The sequence below is a fragment of the Rhinoderma darwinii genome, chromosome 1, assembly GCF_050947455.1.
Source record: "Rhinoderma darwinii isolate aRhiDar2 chromosome 1, aRhiDar2.hap1, whole genome shotgun sequence".
Classification (NCBI taxonomy): Eukaryota; Metazoa; Chordata; class Amphibia; order Anura; family Rhinodermatidae; genus Rhinoderma; species Rhinoderma darwinii.
This window is the reverse complement of record NC_134687.1, coordinates 149,620,328-149,639,618: the sequence shown is the minus strand read 5'-3', so window position 1 is coordinate 149,639,618 and position 19,291 is coordinate 149,620,328. Positions and strand designations below refer to the sequence as shown.

The window sequence follows — 19,291 nt, the reverse complement described above, 5'->3', positions numbered from 1 at the left end:
TTCATTAGTACTATTTTGTGGTACATAGGACTTAGATACATTTTTGTTTAATTTTTTATGGGGGGAATGAGAGAAAAGAGAGAATTTTGCCATTGTTTTTTGCGTTTTTTTGGACGCTGTTCATCCGGCGGTTTAATTAATGTGTTCATTTTATTGTTCAAGTTGTTACGATCGCGGGGATACCATATATGTGTATGTGTTATTTGTTTTGACACTTTTACTAAATAAAACCACTTTTTGGGCAAAGAAAAAAGTAGTTTTATTTGATTTTCACTGTAATTTTGTATTTTTTTTTCCCACAAAAGTTATTTAACGGATTTACATTTTTTTTTTTTAGTCCCACCAGGGGTCTTTACTATGCGATCTGCATATTTGCCTGTCAGTGTAAAACAGACAGGCAATCCATTAGGTCATGCCTCCGGCATGGCCTAACAGGCATTTGCGGAAGACAAGACTGGGGGTCTTTGTTAGGCCCCCGGCTGCCATGGAAACCCGACGGCGACCCGCGATTTCTTTGCGGGGGCGCCGATGGGGTGACAGAGGGAGCTTCCTCCCTCTGTCAAACACATTAGATGTCGCTGTCAATATTGACAGCGGCATTTAATGGGTTAAACTGCCGGAATTGGAGCGCGCTTCGATTCCGGGAGTTGCAGCAGGAGCCAGGCTGTGTATAACAGCCGTGCTCATGCCCCTGATCGCGTGGGTACAGTGGCAGTACCCGCACCATCACATGATGGATATATCCGTCCTCCTGCGCGAACTAGCAGCTGCAGAGGACGGATATATCCGTCCTTCGGCATTAAGAGGTTAAAAATGGTTTTATTTCAGTAGTCAGGTTCATTACGACAACGCTCCCCTGTAAACAATGTTAGCAGTAGAACCACCAGGGATGTGTGCATAAAGATTGGTGAAGTTGCTAACACGGGAGAGAGCAACATAGAGCTGGCCATGTGCAAAGCAGCTGACACGGAGGTCCACGCCCACAACGCGTTTGGCCCTGCGCTTTGTTTATGGTCATAGCGTAACATAAGCTGACAGGAAACTGTACACGTTTAAAGCCGAAGGGAAAATTATTTGGAATGAGGGGGATTCGGGGTATAGAAAAAGCTATCACCTGCGCAATATCTTGTTAAAATCTCAGCTTCTATCACATTTTGTTGTAGATTTGTGATTTTTAGTCGGGTGCCGTTAAATAGTTTTGGTGGGCTTAAATTTCTAAGGAGAATTATGGGGACGTCGACTTTTAAATTAATTTTGTGTGACGGAAGACCGGGTGTGCTTAGGGAATTTAAAAATTACCGTCTACCTGTTCAATGACTGTTGATAGAGATATATTCTGCACTTTCCCCATGAACACAAGTCAATATTTCAGCGTTTATTGCTGCTGCCTGGTCGTTGCGAGGGGTCAAAATAGCGCTTTCGCATGGCCAAGAGTTTATGATTTGTTATTTGCGTTGGGTCCCCATACACACAAGAAATTAGGTCTTGCAGTGACGGAACAGTACAACATAAGTTATCAGGCAAAATAACTTTCCCTTCTTCTTGCGGATACGCGCCGTCACCAATTTTTAGTAATAAATCTGAAAACAAAACTCTTGTACATTTGGGTTGCCTCCTGTTCGCTCCTGCATATTTATTGTTAAATTCATCGTTGTACTGTTGCGCCACAGACTTGAGCTCTTTAGGCACGCTGTAATTTCATCTGCCCTCGTTCCTCGTGGTATGACTGGCAAAGTATGCCTAAAATCGCCACAGAAAAGCATTGTCATACCACCCATGGGCCGGTCATTTTGTCTGATATCTCGCAAGGTTCTATCTACTGCGTCTACCACTTTACGGTTTGCTATACTGCACTCGTCCCATATTACTAAGCAGCAATCTCGTAGAACCCTTGCTTTTTCGCTGTTTCTAGAAACATTACACACTGGGCTTTCCGTAAGATTCTTGAACATTGTATGGGCGGTTTTGCCTCCGGGCAACAATGTGGCTGCTATGCCCGAGGAAGCGACAGCAAGAACAATTTTGTTTTGATTGCGTATTTGGGCCAAGATGACTTTGGTGAGTAACGTTTTTCCTGTCTCACTAAAAACAGGATTTCTCCCAAAGTACCATCTACGGTACGCTATGACACACGTGATCGAATATTATATGCTGTTCCGCTGTCAGAGTCGAGACACCGTTTAGCAATGTTTCGCCAGTTCCGCTAAATTTGTTTATTTCCGCCGCGTACTCCGTTAATGTGTTTCCCGTCTAAAGCTGGTGCAGGCATACCATATTGAGAGACAGGATTACCCCCTATAGATGTAACTAGATCTTGGATAGCCAGCAAACATCGATTCATATTACTTTCACGCAACGTGTCATTCAGTCCGCCGTTATTGTTTAGTTGTGCATTCCTGAAAACGTCTTCAACTAATTTTTCCTGATATTTTTGCCACAACTGTGCAGCATCCGAAAGTCCACAAAAAAACAGCAAAATGGCAAACAAATGACGCAAGCGATGCGGACTATAGCTGATGCATACTTCTGCCAAAGCGCCATCCCAATGCTGATCACCATCTAGCAAGTGACGCACTCGGCAAGCAGCCTGGTAAGTAGGATATTCAATATCGTCAACCTTTCGCAATTCGCCAAAAGAAGTAGGTTCTCACACTGTATGTAGAAGTAAGCTTAAGTAATAGTATTCAGAGTTGTTTGGATGCACCGTATAGACTCTTCTAATCTCGTGTTCTTTTAAAATGCTGGGCTCGCCATTCACAGCTGTTCCACGTCTTCTACGGTTGAAAACACCTTGCTGCTTATTAGAAGTATAATATGACGGAACTTCGTTATATAATAGTGTTTTTGCAAAATCACCTGTTTCACAAAGTTGAAAGTATGCCAGCAGAGTGGTTTGTCACGGGTTTTCTAACCGCTCTGCCACATTTTCAGGGTTGAAGTACACCCGTTGCCCGCCTTCAAGGTGAAGATCAAGATGCATCACTGGAGGATGTCTCTCGTGAATGTGGAAGATCAAAATGTGCCACAACGCCTCAGAAGAGCTTATATATTGGCCAGATTGGAACCTCGTGACTTCATGGTATTCATTATTATTTCTCAATGCAAACGTGGCCCTTGTTGACGTATTTACATATATATTTGATGGCTTAGATGCGGTTAAATATTTCGACGTTTATGTGAGCTTGAAATGTTCTTGATAACACCGGTGAATAGGGTACAACCCATCGATTGTCCAAAACAATTTCTTGACCATGTAACTTGACTCTACCCCTACAAGGCTGTTTCACAGCTAATCTTCGATGATACAACGGATACCCGTTTTCCCCTGATCGTTTGCTCTAATAGCGCTCTAGGGTATCTTTTAGAGCAATGACCCTCCTGCATGCAAGGAGAGTTTCTATTTAAAGCGCCGCATGGCCCATAACCCATGTGCATCTTTACAATCTCTTGCAATATCGGATCCTCGTTCCGGTCAGGAAATTCAGCACTTGTGACCGTGTCAACAGCATCGTGACACATTTTTTCTTGCAGCCACAGGAGTACGTGGGTTTGTGGCAAGCCACGCTTTTGCCACTCAACGCTGTACATGAAACAAAGCGCTGAACCAAAAACTTTTTGTTTTGTGATCAGGTCGATCATCAACTTTAGTTTTAAGTGGAAATCTCTGGCTATAATATTATGCCTATCATGAGACGCCTATCCTGTGAGAAGTTCTTGGGAAATTTCGTACCACTTTGCATTAGTTGTGACCGTTATGAAAAGGTCGGGCCGGCCGTATTTTCGGACATAGCAGAAAACATCTTGTGTACGTTCATGCATGTAATGCGGACCACCGGTAAAACTGGATGGCAGGATAACTAATAACCCTACGTTTTCCACATTATTAACTTGTTGCATGGCGTCTCGCAGATGTACGTAATCTTCAGCGCGTAAACGTGTCTTGTTAGTGCGTATGTACACTAAAAGCTCAGTCTCTATTTTCACATATGTGTCCACAATAAATTGGCTGAACAATCCTCGAAATCGATGCAAATAGATAAAACGATTACACCTTATCCGCAGCAGGTATGAATAAAATTGCTGCGCTGATATATTTTTATGAAAACTTGTTACCCTAGTAGTAGGATTAACTTGGTAGAGTCAAAAATTGTACCCATCTTCGCCGTGGCAATAAATTAAAGGATATTGCAGGGAGTCGAAGCTCTGTGTGTTTCGAAAATGCTTTGCAGGCGATCGTCGTGAGTGCGCAACACGATGTCACGCCTATTGCACTCCTGATCAACTAAAACCACTGCAACTTCATCTGTGACGGGGCATTAACCCCTTAGTGACCAGCCCATTTTAGGCCCTAATGACCAAGCTATTTTATTCGTTTTTCTATAGTCGCATTCAAAGAGCTATAACGTTCTTATTTTTTCGTCTACATAGCTGTATGAGGACTTGTTTTTTGCGGGATTAGTTGTGCTTTTTAATGGCACCATTTTTGGGTACATATAATTTTTTTATTAACTTTTATTAACCTTTTTGGGGGGGGATTATAAAAAAAAACTGAAATTCCGCCATTGTTCTATGCGTTTTTAAATTGACGCCGTTCACTGTGCGACGTAAATAACATGTTACCTTTATTCTATGGGTCGGTACGATTACGGCGATACCACATATGTGGAGGTTTTTTTATGTTTTACGACTTTTGCACAATAAAAACTCTTTTGAACTAAAATTATTTGTTTTTGCATCGTCGCTTTCCAAGAGCAGTAATTTTTTTATTTTTCCATCAATGTAGTGATTTTTTGGGCTTGTTTTCTGCGGGACAAGACGTAGTTTTGAATGGTACTGTTTTGGGGTGCGTTGGACTTATTGATTCATTTTTATTATGACTTTTTTGGGGGGCAATGGAAAAAAATTGCAATTTCGCCATGGTTTTTTGCGTTTTTTTTTTACGGTGTTCACTTTGCGGTTTAAATTACATATTAACTTTATTAATGGAGTCATTACGGTCGCGGCGATACCACATATGTGTACTTTTTTTTTTTTTTTTACACTTTTACTAAATAAAACCACTTTTTATGGAAAAAAATTGATTTATTTTTTTACTGTACTTTTTATTAATAAGCTTTATTTCACTTTGATGACTGATTTTATTAGTCCCACTAGGGGACTTTACTGTGCGATGTTCCGATCGCTGCTATAATGCTCTGGTATACTTCGTATACCAGAGCATTATTGCCTGTCAGTGTAAATCTGACAGGCAATCTGTTAGGACGTGCCTCCGGCGCGTCCTAACAGGAATATGTCCAGGGCAGACCTGCGGGCTTTTATCAAGCCCCCGGCTGCCATGACACCCCATCGGAGACCCGCGATTTTATTCGCGGGCCGCCGATGGGTGACAGAGGGAGCGCACTCCCTCTGTAAACAAAGTTAAATGCCGCGGTCGCTATTGACGGCGGCATTTAACGGGTTAAACGGCCGCGATCAAAGTAAACTTCGATCGCAGGCGTTGGAGCAGGAGCTCAGCTGACATCAGACAGCAGAGCCCCGGCTCCAGCCTGCACGGGGGACCCGTGCAGGACTTAGACTAGGCTGACGTGAAAAGGCGTCAGCCTAGCCTAAAGCCCATTAGTGACCGACGTAAAAAGGCGTATTAGTGGTCACTAAGGGGTTAAAGCTGGTGCGGTGTTCAGCAACAGGACGTCTATCTGCGCTGATGATCATTTTGTAATCATTGCTTTGCCCCTGCGGAATAGACTGTAATGCAGCTTTGAAACTATGCACTTACGGATTCACCTGATGCAGCATGTTTTGAAGTGGAGATATAAGGTTCATGAAAGCATCGAGCGGATTGGTTGCTTTATCCCTCTTCTAAGTGTAATATTCAATACAGACAAACGTTGGAACTGTTGTCCATAGCAACCAATCAGATTGTAGTGTTTGTTGTTGTACTAATGCAATGTAAATGAATTTTTGAAAACATTAACCCCTTCCCTCTTTGGCCGCTTTTGACCTTCCTGACAGAGCCTCATTTTTCAAATCTGACATGTTTCACTTTATATGGTAATAACTCCGGAATGCTTTTACCTATCCAAGTGATTCTGAGATTGTTTTCTCGTGACACATTGGACTTTATGTTACTGCAAAATTTGCCCGATACATTCAGTATTTAATTGTGAAAAACACCAAAATTTAGCGAAAAATTGCAAAAATTTGCATTTTTCTCAATTTAAATGTATCTGCTTGTAAGACAGGCAGTTATACCACACAAAATTATTGCTAATTAACATCCCCCATATGTCTACTTTAGATTGGCATCGTTTTTTGAACATCATTTTATTTTTCTAGGACGTTACAAGGCTTAGAACTTTAGCAGCAATTTCTCACATTTTCAAGAAAATTTCAAAATGCTATTTTTACAGGGGCCAGTTCAGTTGTGAAGTGGCTTTGAGGTCCTTAGATATTAGAAACCCCCAATAAGTCACCCCATTTTAAAAACTGCACCCCTCAAAGTATTCAAAACAGCATTTAGAAAGTTTCTTAACCCTTTAGACATTGCACAGGAATTAAGGCAATGTAGAGGTGAAATTTACAAAGTTCATTATTTTTTTCCAGAAATTCATTTTGAATCCATTTTTTTTGTACCACAGAAGGTTTTACCCAAGAAATGCAACTCAATATTTATTGCCCAGGTTCTGCAGTTTTAGGAAATATCCCACATATGGCCCTAGTGTGCTACTGGACTGAAGCACCGGCCTCAGAAGCAAAGGAGCACCTAGTGGATTTTGGGTCTCCTTTTTATTAGAATATATTTTAGGCACCATGTCAGCTTTGAACAGGTCTTGTGGAACTAAAACAGTGGAAACCCCCCAAAAGTGACCCCATTTGGGAAACTACACCCCTCGAGGAATTTATCTAGGGGTGTAGCAAGCATTTTGACAGGCCAGTTTTTTTGCAAAAATTTTTGGAACTAGGCCATGAAAATGAAAATCTAAATTTTTTCAAATAAAATGTAGGTTTAGCTAATTTTTTTTCATTTCCAAAAGAACTAAAGTAGAAAAAGCACCACAACATTTGTAGAGCAATTTCTTCCGAGTAAAACAATACCCCACATGTGGTAATAAACGGTTATTTGGACACACGGCAGGGCTTAGAATGGAAAGAGCGCCATTTGGCTCTTGGAGCTCAAATTTAGCAGGAATGGTTTGCGGAGGCCATGTCGCATTTGCAAAGCCCCCTAGGGGACAAAACAGTGGAAACCCCCAACAAGTGACCCCATTTTGGAAACTATACCCCTCGAGGAATTTATCTAGGGGTGTAGCAAGCATTTTGACCGGCCAGTTTTTTTGCAAAAAGTTTTGGAACTAGGCCATGAAAATGAAAATCTACATTTTTTTCAAATAAAATGTAGGTTTAGCTAATTTTTTTTCATTTCCACAAGGACTAAAGGAGAAAAAGCACCATAAAATTTGTAAAGAAATTTCTCCCGAGTAAAACAATACCCCACATGTGGTAATAAACGGTTGTTTGGACACACGGCAGGGCTTAGAAGGGAAAGAGCGCCATTTGGCTCTTGGAGCTCAAATTTTGCAGGAATGGTTTGCGGAGGCCATGTCGCATTTGCAAAGCCCCCGAGGGGACAAAACAGTGGAAACCCCCAACAAGTGACCCCATTTTGGAAACTATACCCCTTGAGGAAATTATCTAGGGGTATAGTGAGCATTTTGACCCCACAGGTTTTTTGCAAAAAGTTTTGGAATTAGGCTGTGAAAATGAAAATCTACATTTTTTCAAATAAAATGTAGGTTTAGCTAATTTTTTTTCATTTCCACAAGGACTGAAGGAGAAAAAGCACTATAAAATTTGTAAAGAAATTTCTCCCGAGTAAAACAATACCCCACATGTAGTAATAAACGGCTGTTTGGAGACACGGCGAGGCTGAGAAGGGAAAGAGCGCCATTTGGCTTTTGGAACTCAAATTTAGCAGAAATGGTTTGCGGAGGCCATGTCGCATTTGCAAAGCTCCTGAGGGGATAAAACAGTGGAAACCCCCAACAAGTGACCCCATTTTGGAAACTACACCCCATGAGGAAATTATCTAGGAGTATAGTGAGCAGTTTGACCGCACAGGTGTTTTACAGAACTTATTGGAAGTAGGCCGTAAAAATGAAAATCTACATTTTTTCAAATAAAATGTAGGTTTAGGTATTTTTTTTTCATTTCCACAAGGACTAAAGGAGAAAAAGCACCATAAAATTAGTAAAGCAACTTCTCCCGAGTAAAACAATACCCCACATGTGGTCATAAACGGCTGTTTGGACACACGGTAGGGCTCAGAATGGAACTAGCACCATTTGGATTTTGGATAGTGTCTGGGCGCCATGTCACATTTGCTGAGCCCCTGTAGTACTAGTACAGTGGAAACACCCCAAAAGTGACTCCATTTGGGAAACTGCACCCCCTGAGGAATCATCTAGGGGTATAGTGAAAATTTTGATCCCAAAGGTTTTTTGCTGAATTAATTAGAATTAAGCTATGAAAATGAAAAATATTTTTTTTTTCCAACAAGATGTAGTTTTAGATCAACATTTTTCATTTTTACAAGGAATAGAGAAGAAAAAGCACCCCAACATTTGTAAAGTAATTTCTCCCGAGTACGGTAACACCCCATATGTGGTTATAATAGGCTATTTACGTATATGGGAGCATTCAGAAGAAAAGGAGCGGTATTTATCTTTTGGAGCGTAGATTTTGCTGGAATGGTTTGCGGACGCCATGTTGCATTTGCAAAACCCCTGATGTACCAAACAAAAGTGACCCCGTTTTAGAAACTACACCCCTAAAGGCATTTATCAAGGGGTGTAGTGAGAATTTAGACATTACAGGTGTTTTTCAGAAATGAATACGCAGTGGATGGTGCAAAGTGAAAATTGAAATTTTTCCACTGATCTGCCCATTCACCGCACAAGATGTTGTGCCCCTAGAGAATCTTACCCCATAAATTGTTAAGCGGGTTCTCCCGGGTATGGTAATGCCTTACTTGTGAACATAAATTGCTGTTTGGGCACACTGTAGGGCTAAGAAGGAATAGACCGCCATTTTGAGCATGGATTTTGCTTGGTAATAGTTCTGTTTGGGGTTTTGCTGGTATTTCAGTTTATAATGTGGTGGCGTATGTAATCTGTGCGGAGTACATCAGGGTATATGTAATCTGTAAGGAGTACATCAGGGTATATGTAATCTGTGCGGAGTACATCAGGGCATAATAAGAGGGTATAATAGTGGGGTAAATAATACAATTATCCATAGATGTGTGTGACTCTGTGAAGCGATCCGTTATGCGCAGGCCGGTGTCACACTGATAAACGGTTTTCTTTCTTATCCCCCTTCTGTAACGCTCTGCACCTTTTGGAGACTTTTTCTCCTTCATAGTTTGGGAAATATTACTGGGAAAGTTTTGCGCTGGTATAATACGGGCGCCCTCGCTTCCAGCGGATGTGCTGTGTCCCTTCCCTTTCCTAGTTCCTCAATACTAGGGCCCTGAAACTGAAGGAATGTTCGCCTCCGGCCTGCGCATTGAGATGTTTTTTCATCACCGCATTACTAGTGCCGTAAATTTTTTGTTTTTCAGTTGATTGAGCGGTGTGCGGGCTTGTTTTTTGCGAGACGGGCTGTAGATTTTATTGGTATCATTTTAGAACACATACGACTTTTTGATCACTTTTTATTTCATTTTTTGGTAAAGGAAATTACCAAAAACAAGCAATTCTGGAATAGTTTTTTATTGTTTTTTTTATCAGCATCCACAGTGTGCCCTAAATTACATGTTAGCTTTATTCTGCGGGTCGATACGATTACGGCGATACCAAATTTATATAGTTTTTTTTATGTATTGCAGCTTTTGCACAATAAAATCACTTTTTATAAAATCATTTGTTTTCTGTGTCGCCATATTCTAAGACCCATAACTTTTTTATTTTTGCGTGCACTAAACGGTGTCAGGGATTATTTTTTGCGGGACGGATTGCCGTTTTTATTAGTACTATTTTGGAGTAAATGTGACTTTTTGATCACTTTTTATAGCATTTTTTGGAAGGAGATGTGACCTAAAAACAAAGATTCTGGCGTTGTTTTTCATGGTTTTTTTTTACGGCGTTCACCGTGCGGGATAAATTACATAATAGTTTTGTAGTTTGGGTCGTTACGGACGCGGCGATACCAATTATGTATAGTTTTTTTAATTTTTACGGTTTTTCCCATAATAAAAGACTAACTATGGGAAAAAAGTTAGTTTAGTTTTATTTTTATTTGAAATGTGTGTGTTTTTATTGTTTTACCACATTTTTATTATCTTTTTTTTACTTTTCTGACTTGTCCCACTAGGGGACATGAGGGCCTGATGCCCCGATCGCTACTCTAATACACTGCACTACATACGAAGTGCAGTGTATTAGCGCTGTCAGTTATTCACTGACAGCAAGCCTATGAGGACACGCCGAAGGCGGGTCCTCATGGGCTCCCATACAAGGCAGACTCGGACGCCATTTTCTGGCGTCCGATTGCCACAGCAACCCAGCGATTGCATCACTGGGTTGCCGATCGGGTGAAAACCTATCAGATGCTGCGCTCTATTGAGCGCAGCATCTGAGGGGTTAATCTGCCGGATCGGAGAATAGCTCCGGTCCTGGCAGTTACAGGAGGGTGCCAGCTGTATAATACAGCTGTCACCCCGCGGTGATGGTGCCGGCTCTGCTTCTGAGCCCGCACAATCACTGCGCCGTACATGTACGGCGCTTTGCGGGAAGCACCTCCCGACAGCGCCGTACATGTACGGCGCATGTCGGGAAGGGGTTAAACTCGCATATCTTATGATTGAGCGAACCGATTGCGATGAAATAAAAACTAAATGTTACTTCAAGTTGACCCCTATATTTCTAAAAACTCCATCCGAATTGGGTCAGTAGTTTTTACGTGATGCGTGCACAAACAGACAAAAATTCCAAAAATGATCTTAATGCATTCTATCACTTATCCTTCATCCCCCCCAATTATTTTTTTTCGCAAATATTTTCAATGAACAGACACACAAAGTTTACAGCTTTATAATATGTAGAGATATTGACTGCATATGTAACTATTCATTTAAACCAGCAGAGCCTGAAAGTATTGGAAGGCAAACAATAATATTAATAACCACTAGTAGTGTATCTTGCATTATTTTCTTGATACACACAATACTGCACTACATCTTCTTATAATAAAAAGATGACATGCTTAAAGGGAATGTGTCGCGAATTAAACTTTTTTTTTTTTTTAAGTAAGTTATTTATTTCTATTATTTTTTTTACGTTTTTTGTTGTATTTTTTTTTTTCTTCTACATCGTGGAAAGTATTAAAAATTAAATAATAATTTGACATGTTTTCCTATGTTGGCCACCAGAGGGAGCACGCCCCAGAATTACAGCAAGGTGAATAAGGCAAAGCAACCTGACTCACAGCTGCCGTAAATGTGGGAGGGAATCTCACCGCCCCCCTCCTACAAGCCAGGAAAAGGTGTCTTCATATTGCTAAGCAGTGTCCGGCTGCCATTTTGGGTGCGATTGTTGAAATGCAGCTCGCAGAAGCTATAGGACACACCAAAAGGCCAAGGGTATGTTCACACGCTTACTAAACAAAGGGAAAACAGCTCCTGATTTTCAGCCATTTTTTAATCAAATTCGTGTTTTTGGCAGCATTTTTTACGGCCGTTTTTCTATAGAGTCAATGAAAAACTGCTCCAAAAACACCCCAAGAAGTGATATGCACTTCTTTTTGGCGGGCGTCTTTTTACGTGCCGTTTTTGGAAAATGGACGCGTAAAAAAAACACACGCTGATTTTTCAGACGTTTACGGCCCGAAAAACGGCTGAAAACACTGCGTGTGAACATACCCTTAGAATGATGAAAGTGAAGTGAATGACTTTTCAGTTGACAGGTTCACACGGCGTGTATGACACCTTTTTTTTTGCGCATTTTACATGCCTCTCCTGCTAAATGTCTTTATCCCTCCATCCTGCTCACAGTCTCCTCCAGGATCATCACCCAACACTGTTGACAGTCTCCTCCAGCGTCACCATACAATCCTGCTGACAGTCTCCTCCATTTTCACCACCCAATCTTGCGGAGTCTCCACCAGCGTCACAATACAATCCTGCTGACCGTCTCCTCCATTGTCCCCATACAATCTTGCTGACAGTCTCCTCCGCAGTAGAGGAGACTGTCACACCACTCTGATAAGAATAACCATCTTCTGCTGACTGATACCTCACCCGATCACAGTCCGCACACCGTCCACACTAATACATCTAGCGACAGGGGGGGGGGGGGTCCGGGGCGGGTGGTTTCCGCCGGGGGTCACAAGAGCGGGGGTCTTTGAGAGAGAGAGAGAGAGAGGGACAGACAAAAGACACACACACCTTACCTGCAGTGCAGCCGGTCTTCATAATGGTGCCTGCTATCTCCCTACAAACCAGCTTCTCTGCTGTGTGGCTCTGAACTGCGTTTGCGCAGTACAGCGGCAGATAGCAGAGGCAATGTGCTGCCATATTCCATCCGTGTATGTGTCGTTAACAGACACATACACGAATGAAATAAAACATGGCAGCCCCCAGTACAGTAAGAAAGTGTCAATAAAAAAAAAACTTTGTGTCTGAAAAATTAAATAAAGTCAATATAATATTTTATTAAATAAAAACACAAATTAAAAAGAAAAAAAATCATGACACTCTCCCTTTAAAGAGATCCCCAGCATACTCATTAGCTAGACCCGGCTATTGCCTGCGTACATGGAACTATAAGGATTCATATTCAGCACAGAAGTCATTACCTGGTTTCTAATTGCGTTACTGCAGTCTGAAGCTGTTGCACCCGTTTGTCTGACGCGTCTTCCTTGCCCCCGGCTGCCAACACCTCTCCTTCCTACAGAGCACAGAGAACAAATTCAATATAACCCATTTCCAGCACTAACAAAAGCACCTGGATCTCTTTCTGCTCATTATGAACTGGAGAGACTGCAAAAAACATCATTACATATACATTTTTATTGCTCGCAATGTTTACTTATTGATTTCTTAGCAGTGTCTCAATTATGGCTTCAGACATTAGGACAGAGATAGGCATAGCTCTTCCACTTTTTGCTACCCCTTCGGGGGCTATTGCTTGAAGTGAAATATCCACCATCTTATCAGTAATGAGAGGAGATCGGGCAGATGCTGGATTAGGATTTCACAGATCTGCTATTACAGAGGTTATTCGCTCCATGAAGTGCAATTCAACTCGAAAAAACAAAGAAGCTTCACAGTGGAAAATATAGAACATTCAGTTCATACAGTAACATTATTAACAAAAAAAAGAACATACATAGCTAACTTATGTAATATCACGCATTATCTGTGATCTTACAGGTAAGTTTAGCATTGTATTAACATATTATATGGGTTCCCCGGGACTTAGAGGACCGGTCACCGTTTCCAACATGTCTATGGTAATAAATAATTGTATTCCCCATGAAATAACAATGCTGAAACATATTTTGTTAGAGCTCTGCGTTGTGCCATTCCGCTCTTATTTCTCAGAGCTATGTATGAATAAATTGACCAATGGGTGTTATCTTGTCAGAGGTATCACATCCTCAACTTATAATACCCGGTTGTCAATTGTCAATTTATTCATACATTTTTAGTAGGAATAACAGAGTTCTAAGAAAAGATACCACAGAATTGTTATTTAATGGGGAGAACAATTATTTACTAAAACAGACATGTCAGAAGAGGTGACAGGTCCTCCTTAACAATTGGTGGCCTAAGCATAGGCCATCAATATTTGATCTGACCTTTGGAAATTCTGCAGAAGAAACCAGATGACTGCCTAGTACTGCAGCCAGTCCCATTCTGGTACTTAAAAATATCTAATGTGTATGGCCATCTATAAAGTGACCCATAACTTTGGTTTCTCTTTAATTCACAATCTACTGCACTGATAGGTTTGTTTGTCCTCACTCCTCCTGCTTTTTATCTACAAGTAACCTTAAAGAGGCTCTGTCACCAGATTTTGCAACCCATATCTGCTATTGCAGCAGATCGGCGCTGCAATGTAGATTACAGTAACGTTTTTATTTTTAAAAAACGAGCATTTTTGGCCAAGTTATGACCATTTTTGTAGTTATGCAAATGAGGCTTGCAAAAGTCCAAGTGGGTGTGTTTAAAAGTAAAAGTCCAAGTGGGCGTGTATTATGTGCGTACATCGGGGCGTTTTTGATACTTTTACTAGCTGGGCGTTCTGATGAGAAGTATCATCCACTTCTCTACACAACGCGCAGCTTCTGGCAGTGCAGATCTGTGACGTCACTCACAGGTCCTGCATCGTGTCGGCCACATCGGCACCAGAGGCTACAGTTGATTCTGCAGCAGCATCAGCGTTTGCAGGTAAGTAGCTACATCGACTTACCTGCTAACGCCGATGCTGCTGCAGAATCATCTGTAGCCTCTGGTGCCGATGTGTCCTCGCTCGTCTGACACGATGCAGGACCTGTGAGTGACGTCACAGCGTGATCTCTCGAGAACACGGCTGTGTCTGCACTGCCAGAAGCTGGGCGTTCTGAAGAGAAGTGGATGATACTTCTCATCAGAGCGCCCAGCTAGTAAAAGTATTAAAAACGCCCCGATGTACGCACCTAATACACGTCCACTTGGACTTTTACTTTTAAACACACCCACTTGGACTTTTGCAAGCCTCATTTGCATAACTACAAAAATGGTCATAACTTGGCCAAAAATGCTCGTTTTTTAAAAATAAAAACGTTACTGTAATCTACATTGCAGCGCCGATCTGCTGCAATAGCAGATAGGGGTTGCAAAATCTGGTGACAGAGCCTCTTTAAGGCTATGTTCACATCTGCGTCAGGGCTTCGTTCTGACTTTCTGTCGGAACGGAACCCTGACTGACACAAACTGAAACCAAAAGGTACTATAATGAAACGTCGGAACGGAGCCCTGACGCAGATGTGAACGAAGCCGAACGTGTATATTTAGCAATTTGTGATTTACCTTTCTCTTCACCTGATCTTCCAGTGTTTTTACAACCGTGGCCATTTCTTCAGCTTTCATAGTTGCTACTTTTACATCCAATTTTGTTTGCCTGTTAACATACATTCGACCAAATAAAGAGGCTATTATAACCACATACTGTGAAAAAAAGCATCTGAATGGTTTGCACTAATAGATTTACAGTAAAATAATCTGTGAAATATACAGTGCGTATGAAAAATGCACCTCTGTTGACAACAAAATAGTCACAAACACGCAGGAAAATTGTTGGATCGCATTACTAAATTATGACATTGTAAAATCCATACAAGACAATTTACGGTCCTAGCTTCACCTTGCTATTTTCTATTGCTATCCATGTTTCAGACTCCATAATACTACAATAACTGGATGCAATTTTACAAAAATACTACTATACAATTAAAATTATACACATCCATACAGACATGCAATACCTTAGCTGTTTTTGAAGCTGGTCGATTTCCATTTGCTGCTCACCCACTGTATGCAGAAACTGTTGATTTGTCTCAAAAATAAAAACATTTTTGTAAATAAACAATATGAATATTCAGATAAGTAAGGCTACACTTAAAATAAAATATTAGAAATAATTGAAGACTGCAATAGCGGTGTATAGAAGATAAAGACTTAGTATTATGCTTTTCAAGGAATAACGAAGTACAGAATAGAATAAAACGGACAGGCATCTGCTAGGACATGCCTCCAGCATGACCTAGCAGGCATACACTACAGGCAGACCTGGGGGCCTTTATTAGGCCCCCGGCTGCCATCGGAGACACAGACACTCGGCGATCTGATCACTGGGTGTCGGTGGGATGAGAGGGAGCTCCCTCCCTCTCTCCAAAACAACTCAGATGAGGCGCACGCTATTGAGCGCGGGATGTGAGGGGTTAAACGGGTGAGATCGATACTTATAAATCGATCTCACACGTTCTAGCAGGGATGCCCGCAGCTCTGAGCTACATCTGGCAGCTGAGAGCAGGGAGATTTGACACTCCGTGCTCTGTTTATTTATCCTGATGCAGCGCCGTAAAAAGGCTTATGCATCAGAATAAAGCCCATTAGTGGTCGCCGTGAAAAGGCGTATTGGCGGTCACTAACGGGTTAAACGGGTATTCCCATTATAAACAATGGTGACATATCCACAGGCTACACCTTAATTGTCTGATAGGTGTGGGTCCCACTACTAGGACCCCCGCCTATTTAGATAACAGGGGTCTCCTGTCCCCTGCATCCAGGAAGAGAATGAATAGACTTCTCCAATCAGGTCTATGAGTGTTACGAAAATAGCCGAGCAGGTATGTAGTGAAAACATGTTTGGCCAAATTATTGCACGATAAAGATTGAGGGATGAAAACAAAATATCCAGTCTTCCTTTAACTGTACAAAGATGACCATGCACAATTGTAATAGGACATCAGTCATGGAAGGTATCAAAGTGTTGAGTTAAAAATCAGAAATTTTACATTTTTGCCACCCTGGGAGGCACATTAAAGAGGAGAATCTAATCTTTCATATGAAGATGCAGTTGTAGCTGTGACACAACCAGAGAGATCACCAGTTGAAAACACAGTTGGGAATGGAAGCTGTATACTATATGATCACACTGTGTTGCTTGGTTTGGAAGAGGGAGAAGCTGTATGCTGATTGGACAGCGTCATACAGAAAACATTACACAGCCCAGAGTGAAAAGAAAAAGTCACCTCCCATTTGGCAAGTATAGCCAAATTAGCAGGTTTAGGAAAATGCTCATAACTTTGCAAATAAGTTTTTTTTAAAACAAATCACACTGTAGTTATCAGCAGCAAAGTGCCTATTACCCTACATTAGGTAGGAGATGGGCAATTAATAAACTGGTGACAGAGCCTCTTTAAGTAAAATTAGCGGTCCATAGTTCTACAAGTTGAGTATTGCAAATTTAAGATAAACAAGCAATGTGTGCCCCAACACACGGCTCAATTTCTGAAAATCAATTCAATTATCCTGTCAAGTCTTACTAAAGTTGTGGCACATGTAGGCACATTTGCAACATATTCTATTGCATAGGTTAAAAGCATTAAAGGTCAAGAAGCAGTAACAAGTTTGGATTTTATGTTTAGTATGTTCCGGCCTGATAGTAGATACTAGCATCCAATAATAGCAGTGTCTCGGGTACATATCCAGGGTCAAAAGCAGTATCCATAAAAACCTTTCAGAATGCAGAGACTTAGGGCATGACCACACGTGGCGGATTTCCTCCGCAACTGTCCGCATCAATGCCGCACAGAATCTGCGTTGCAGATTCTGCTGCGGATCTGCACGAAATGTGCAGTACATTGATGCGGACTAGCTGCTGCGGACTGCGGGAAAAGTGCTTCCCTTCTCCCTATCAGTGCAGGATAGAGAGAAGGGACAGCACTTTCCCTAGTGAAAGTAAACGATTTTCATACTTACCGGCCGTTGTCTTGGTGACGCGTCCCTCTTTCGGCATCCAGCCCGACCTCCCTGGATGACGCGCCAGTCCATGTGACCGCTGCAGCCTGTGCTTGGCCTCTGATTGGCTGCAGCCGTCACTTAGACTGAAACGTCATCCTGGGAGGCCGGACTGGAGACAGACGCAGGGAGTTCTCGGTAAGTATGAACTTATCTATTTTTTTACAGATACATGTATATTGAGATCGGTAGTCACTGTCCCGGGTGCAGAAACAGTTACTGCCGATCGCTTAACTCTTTCAGCACCCTGGACAGTGACTATTTACAGACGTCTCCTAGCAACGCTCCCGTCATTACGGGAGCCCCATTGACTTCCTCAGTCTGGCTGTAGACCTAGAAATACATAGGTCCAGCCAGAATGAAGAAATGTCATGGTAGTAAAACCAATACGCTCCGCAGCACACATAAGATCTGCGGACTTCATTGCGGAATTTTGACTCTCCATTGAAGTCAATGGAGAAATTCCGCCATGAGTCCGCCACTGCTCCGCAACAGACAGAGCATGCTGCGGACACCAAATTCCGCTCCGCAGCCTATGCTCCGCAGCGGAATTTTACGCCTCGTCTAAACGAACACTTCTAAATTAAAGTGTAAGTCAATGGACAAACGGCTCCGCTGCGGATTAACGCTGCGGAGTGTCCGCAGCGGAATTTAAGTGAAATTCCGCCACGTGTGAACCCAGCCTTAGACAGATGGGCTTATTTTTGCCATCAGAGTCAAACTCAGAAGGCAGAAAGATTACCAGGGGTTTCATATATATGGACACTTATTAGAACAACCCCAGGAAAAGTAACTTGCGGTCTTTTATCCTTTATGGCAATATTTATTGGTCATAAGACACACGGTTACAAAGTTTATTTAGTGTAAAACGGACTGAAGTGGTGATTTTAACACCATTAGTGTTACCTTATGGGAAGCCTGTAATGGACCCTTAAATATACACGGTGAATACTTCAGTAAAGACATTGAGCCCTGCTCATTCAACCACTCTTTCACACATCACAGTCATAACTATGGAAACGGTTACTTCACCTACCTGTTCTACCTTTTCATGTGCACCATGAAGTTGTCTGGTTAGCTGCTGGAGGTTCACTAGTTCATCCTAAAATAAAATTAAATGTATCCATTTACTATGCTTTCCTTTGTAATAATGTAAAGCACAGCGTGTTTGAGAATTACTGAATGTAAAAGAAAAAAATAAGTAAAACGATTTAAAAAAACCCCACAGATTCCAAAGTCAAACAAGCCACTAACCAACTCTACTGCTCAAGTAAGACTATATTCCCACGAACAATGAAGTTCTACGGCTGTGTTCACATAGTTTGTTTTTTTTTTGTTTTTTTTAACGGCCATGCTCTATTTTTGGACGATTTCATGGCTCGACTGCCAGCATAGAACTCAACGGATAATTTTTTGACAGCCGATTTTGATAAATCAATCCATGTGACAGCTATTAACTACTCATCGGTTACAAGGGAATCCAATCGTATCCGTGTCCTTAGGACGCAGACACAATTGACAACGCTGCCAAGGCTAGGGAACCATTGGTTCCCTTCCTCGCCATTCAGCGTTTTTTTGTGATCCAGGCAGCACAATGACGTCATCACGCCGCCTGCTAGAGCAGGCCTGGTTAGAAGAGACGGCCTGCATCGCTAGAAAAGAGGACTGCACGGAAACAGGTGGGTGGTTCTGTCTACATTGGGCACAGTGTCACTATGTGGGCACTGG

The 19,291-nt window shown here is 41.8% G+C and overlaps 1 protein-coding gene across 2 annotated transcripts in view; it reads right to left on the bottom strand.

Moving 5' to 3' along the window:
• Nucleotides 1-19,291, bottom strand: part of SCLT1 (sodium channel and clathrin linker 1) — a 188,538-nt gene that overhangs the window by 67,133 nt on the left and 102,114 nt on the right. For both annotated transcript variants that reach the window (XM_075860446.1, XM_075860445.1), the window contains exons 10-13: nucleotides 18,600-18,665; nucleotides 15,526-15,596; nucleotides 15,071-15,161; nucleotides 12,853-12,944 (exon numbers count right to left, since the gene is read on the bottom strand). In XM_075860446.1, the coding sequence (XP_075716561.1) occupies nucleotides 12,853-12,944; nucleotides 15,071-15,161; nucleotides 15,526-15,596; nucleotides 18,600-18,665 (320 nt within the window). The remainder of the gene's footprint in view (nucleotides 1-12,852; nucleotides 12,945-15,070; nucleotides 15,162-15,525; nucleotides 15,597-18,599; nucleotides 18,666-19,291) is intronic.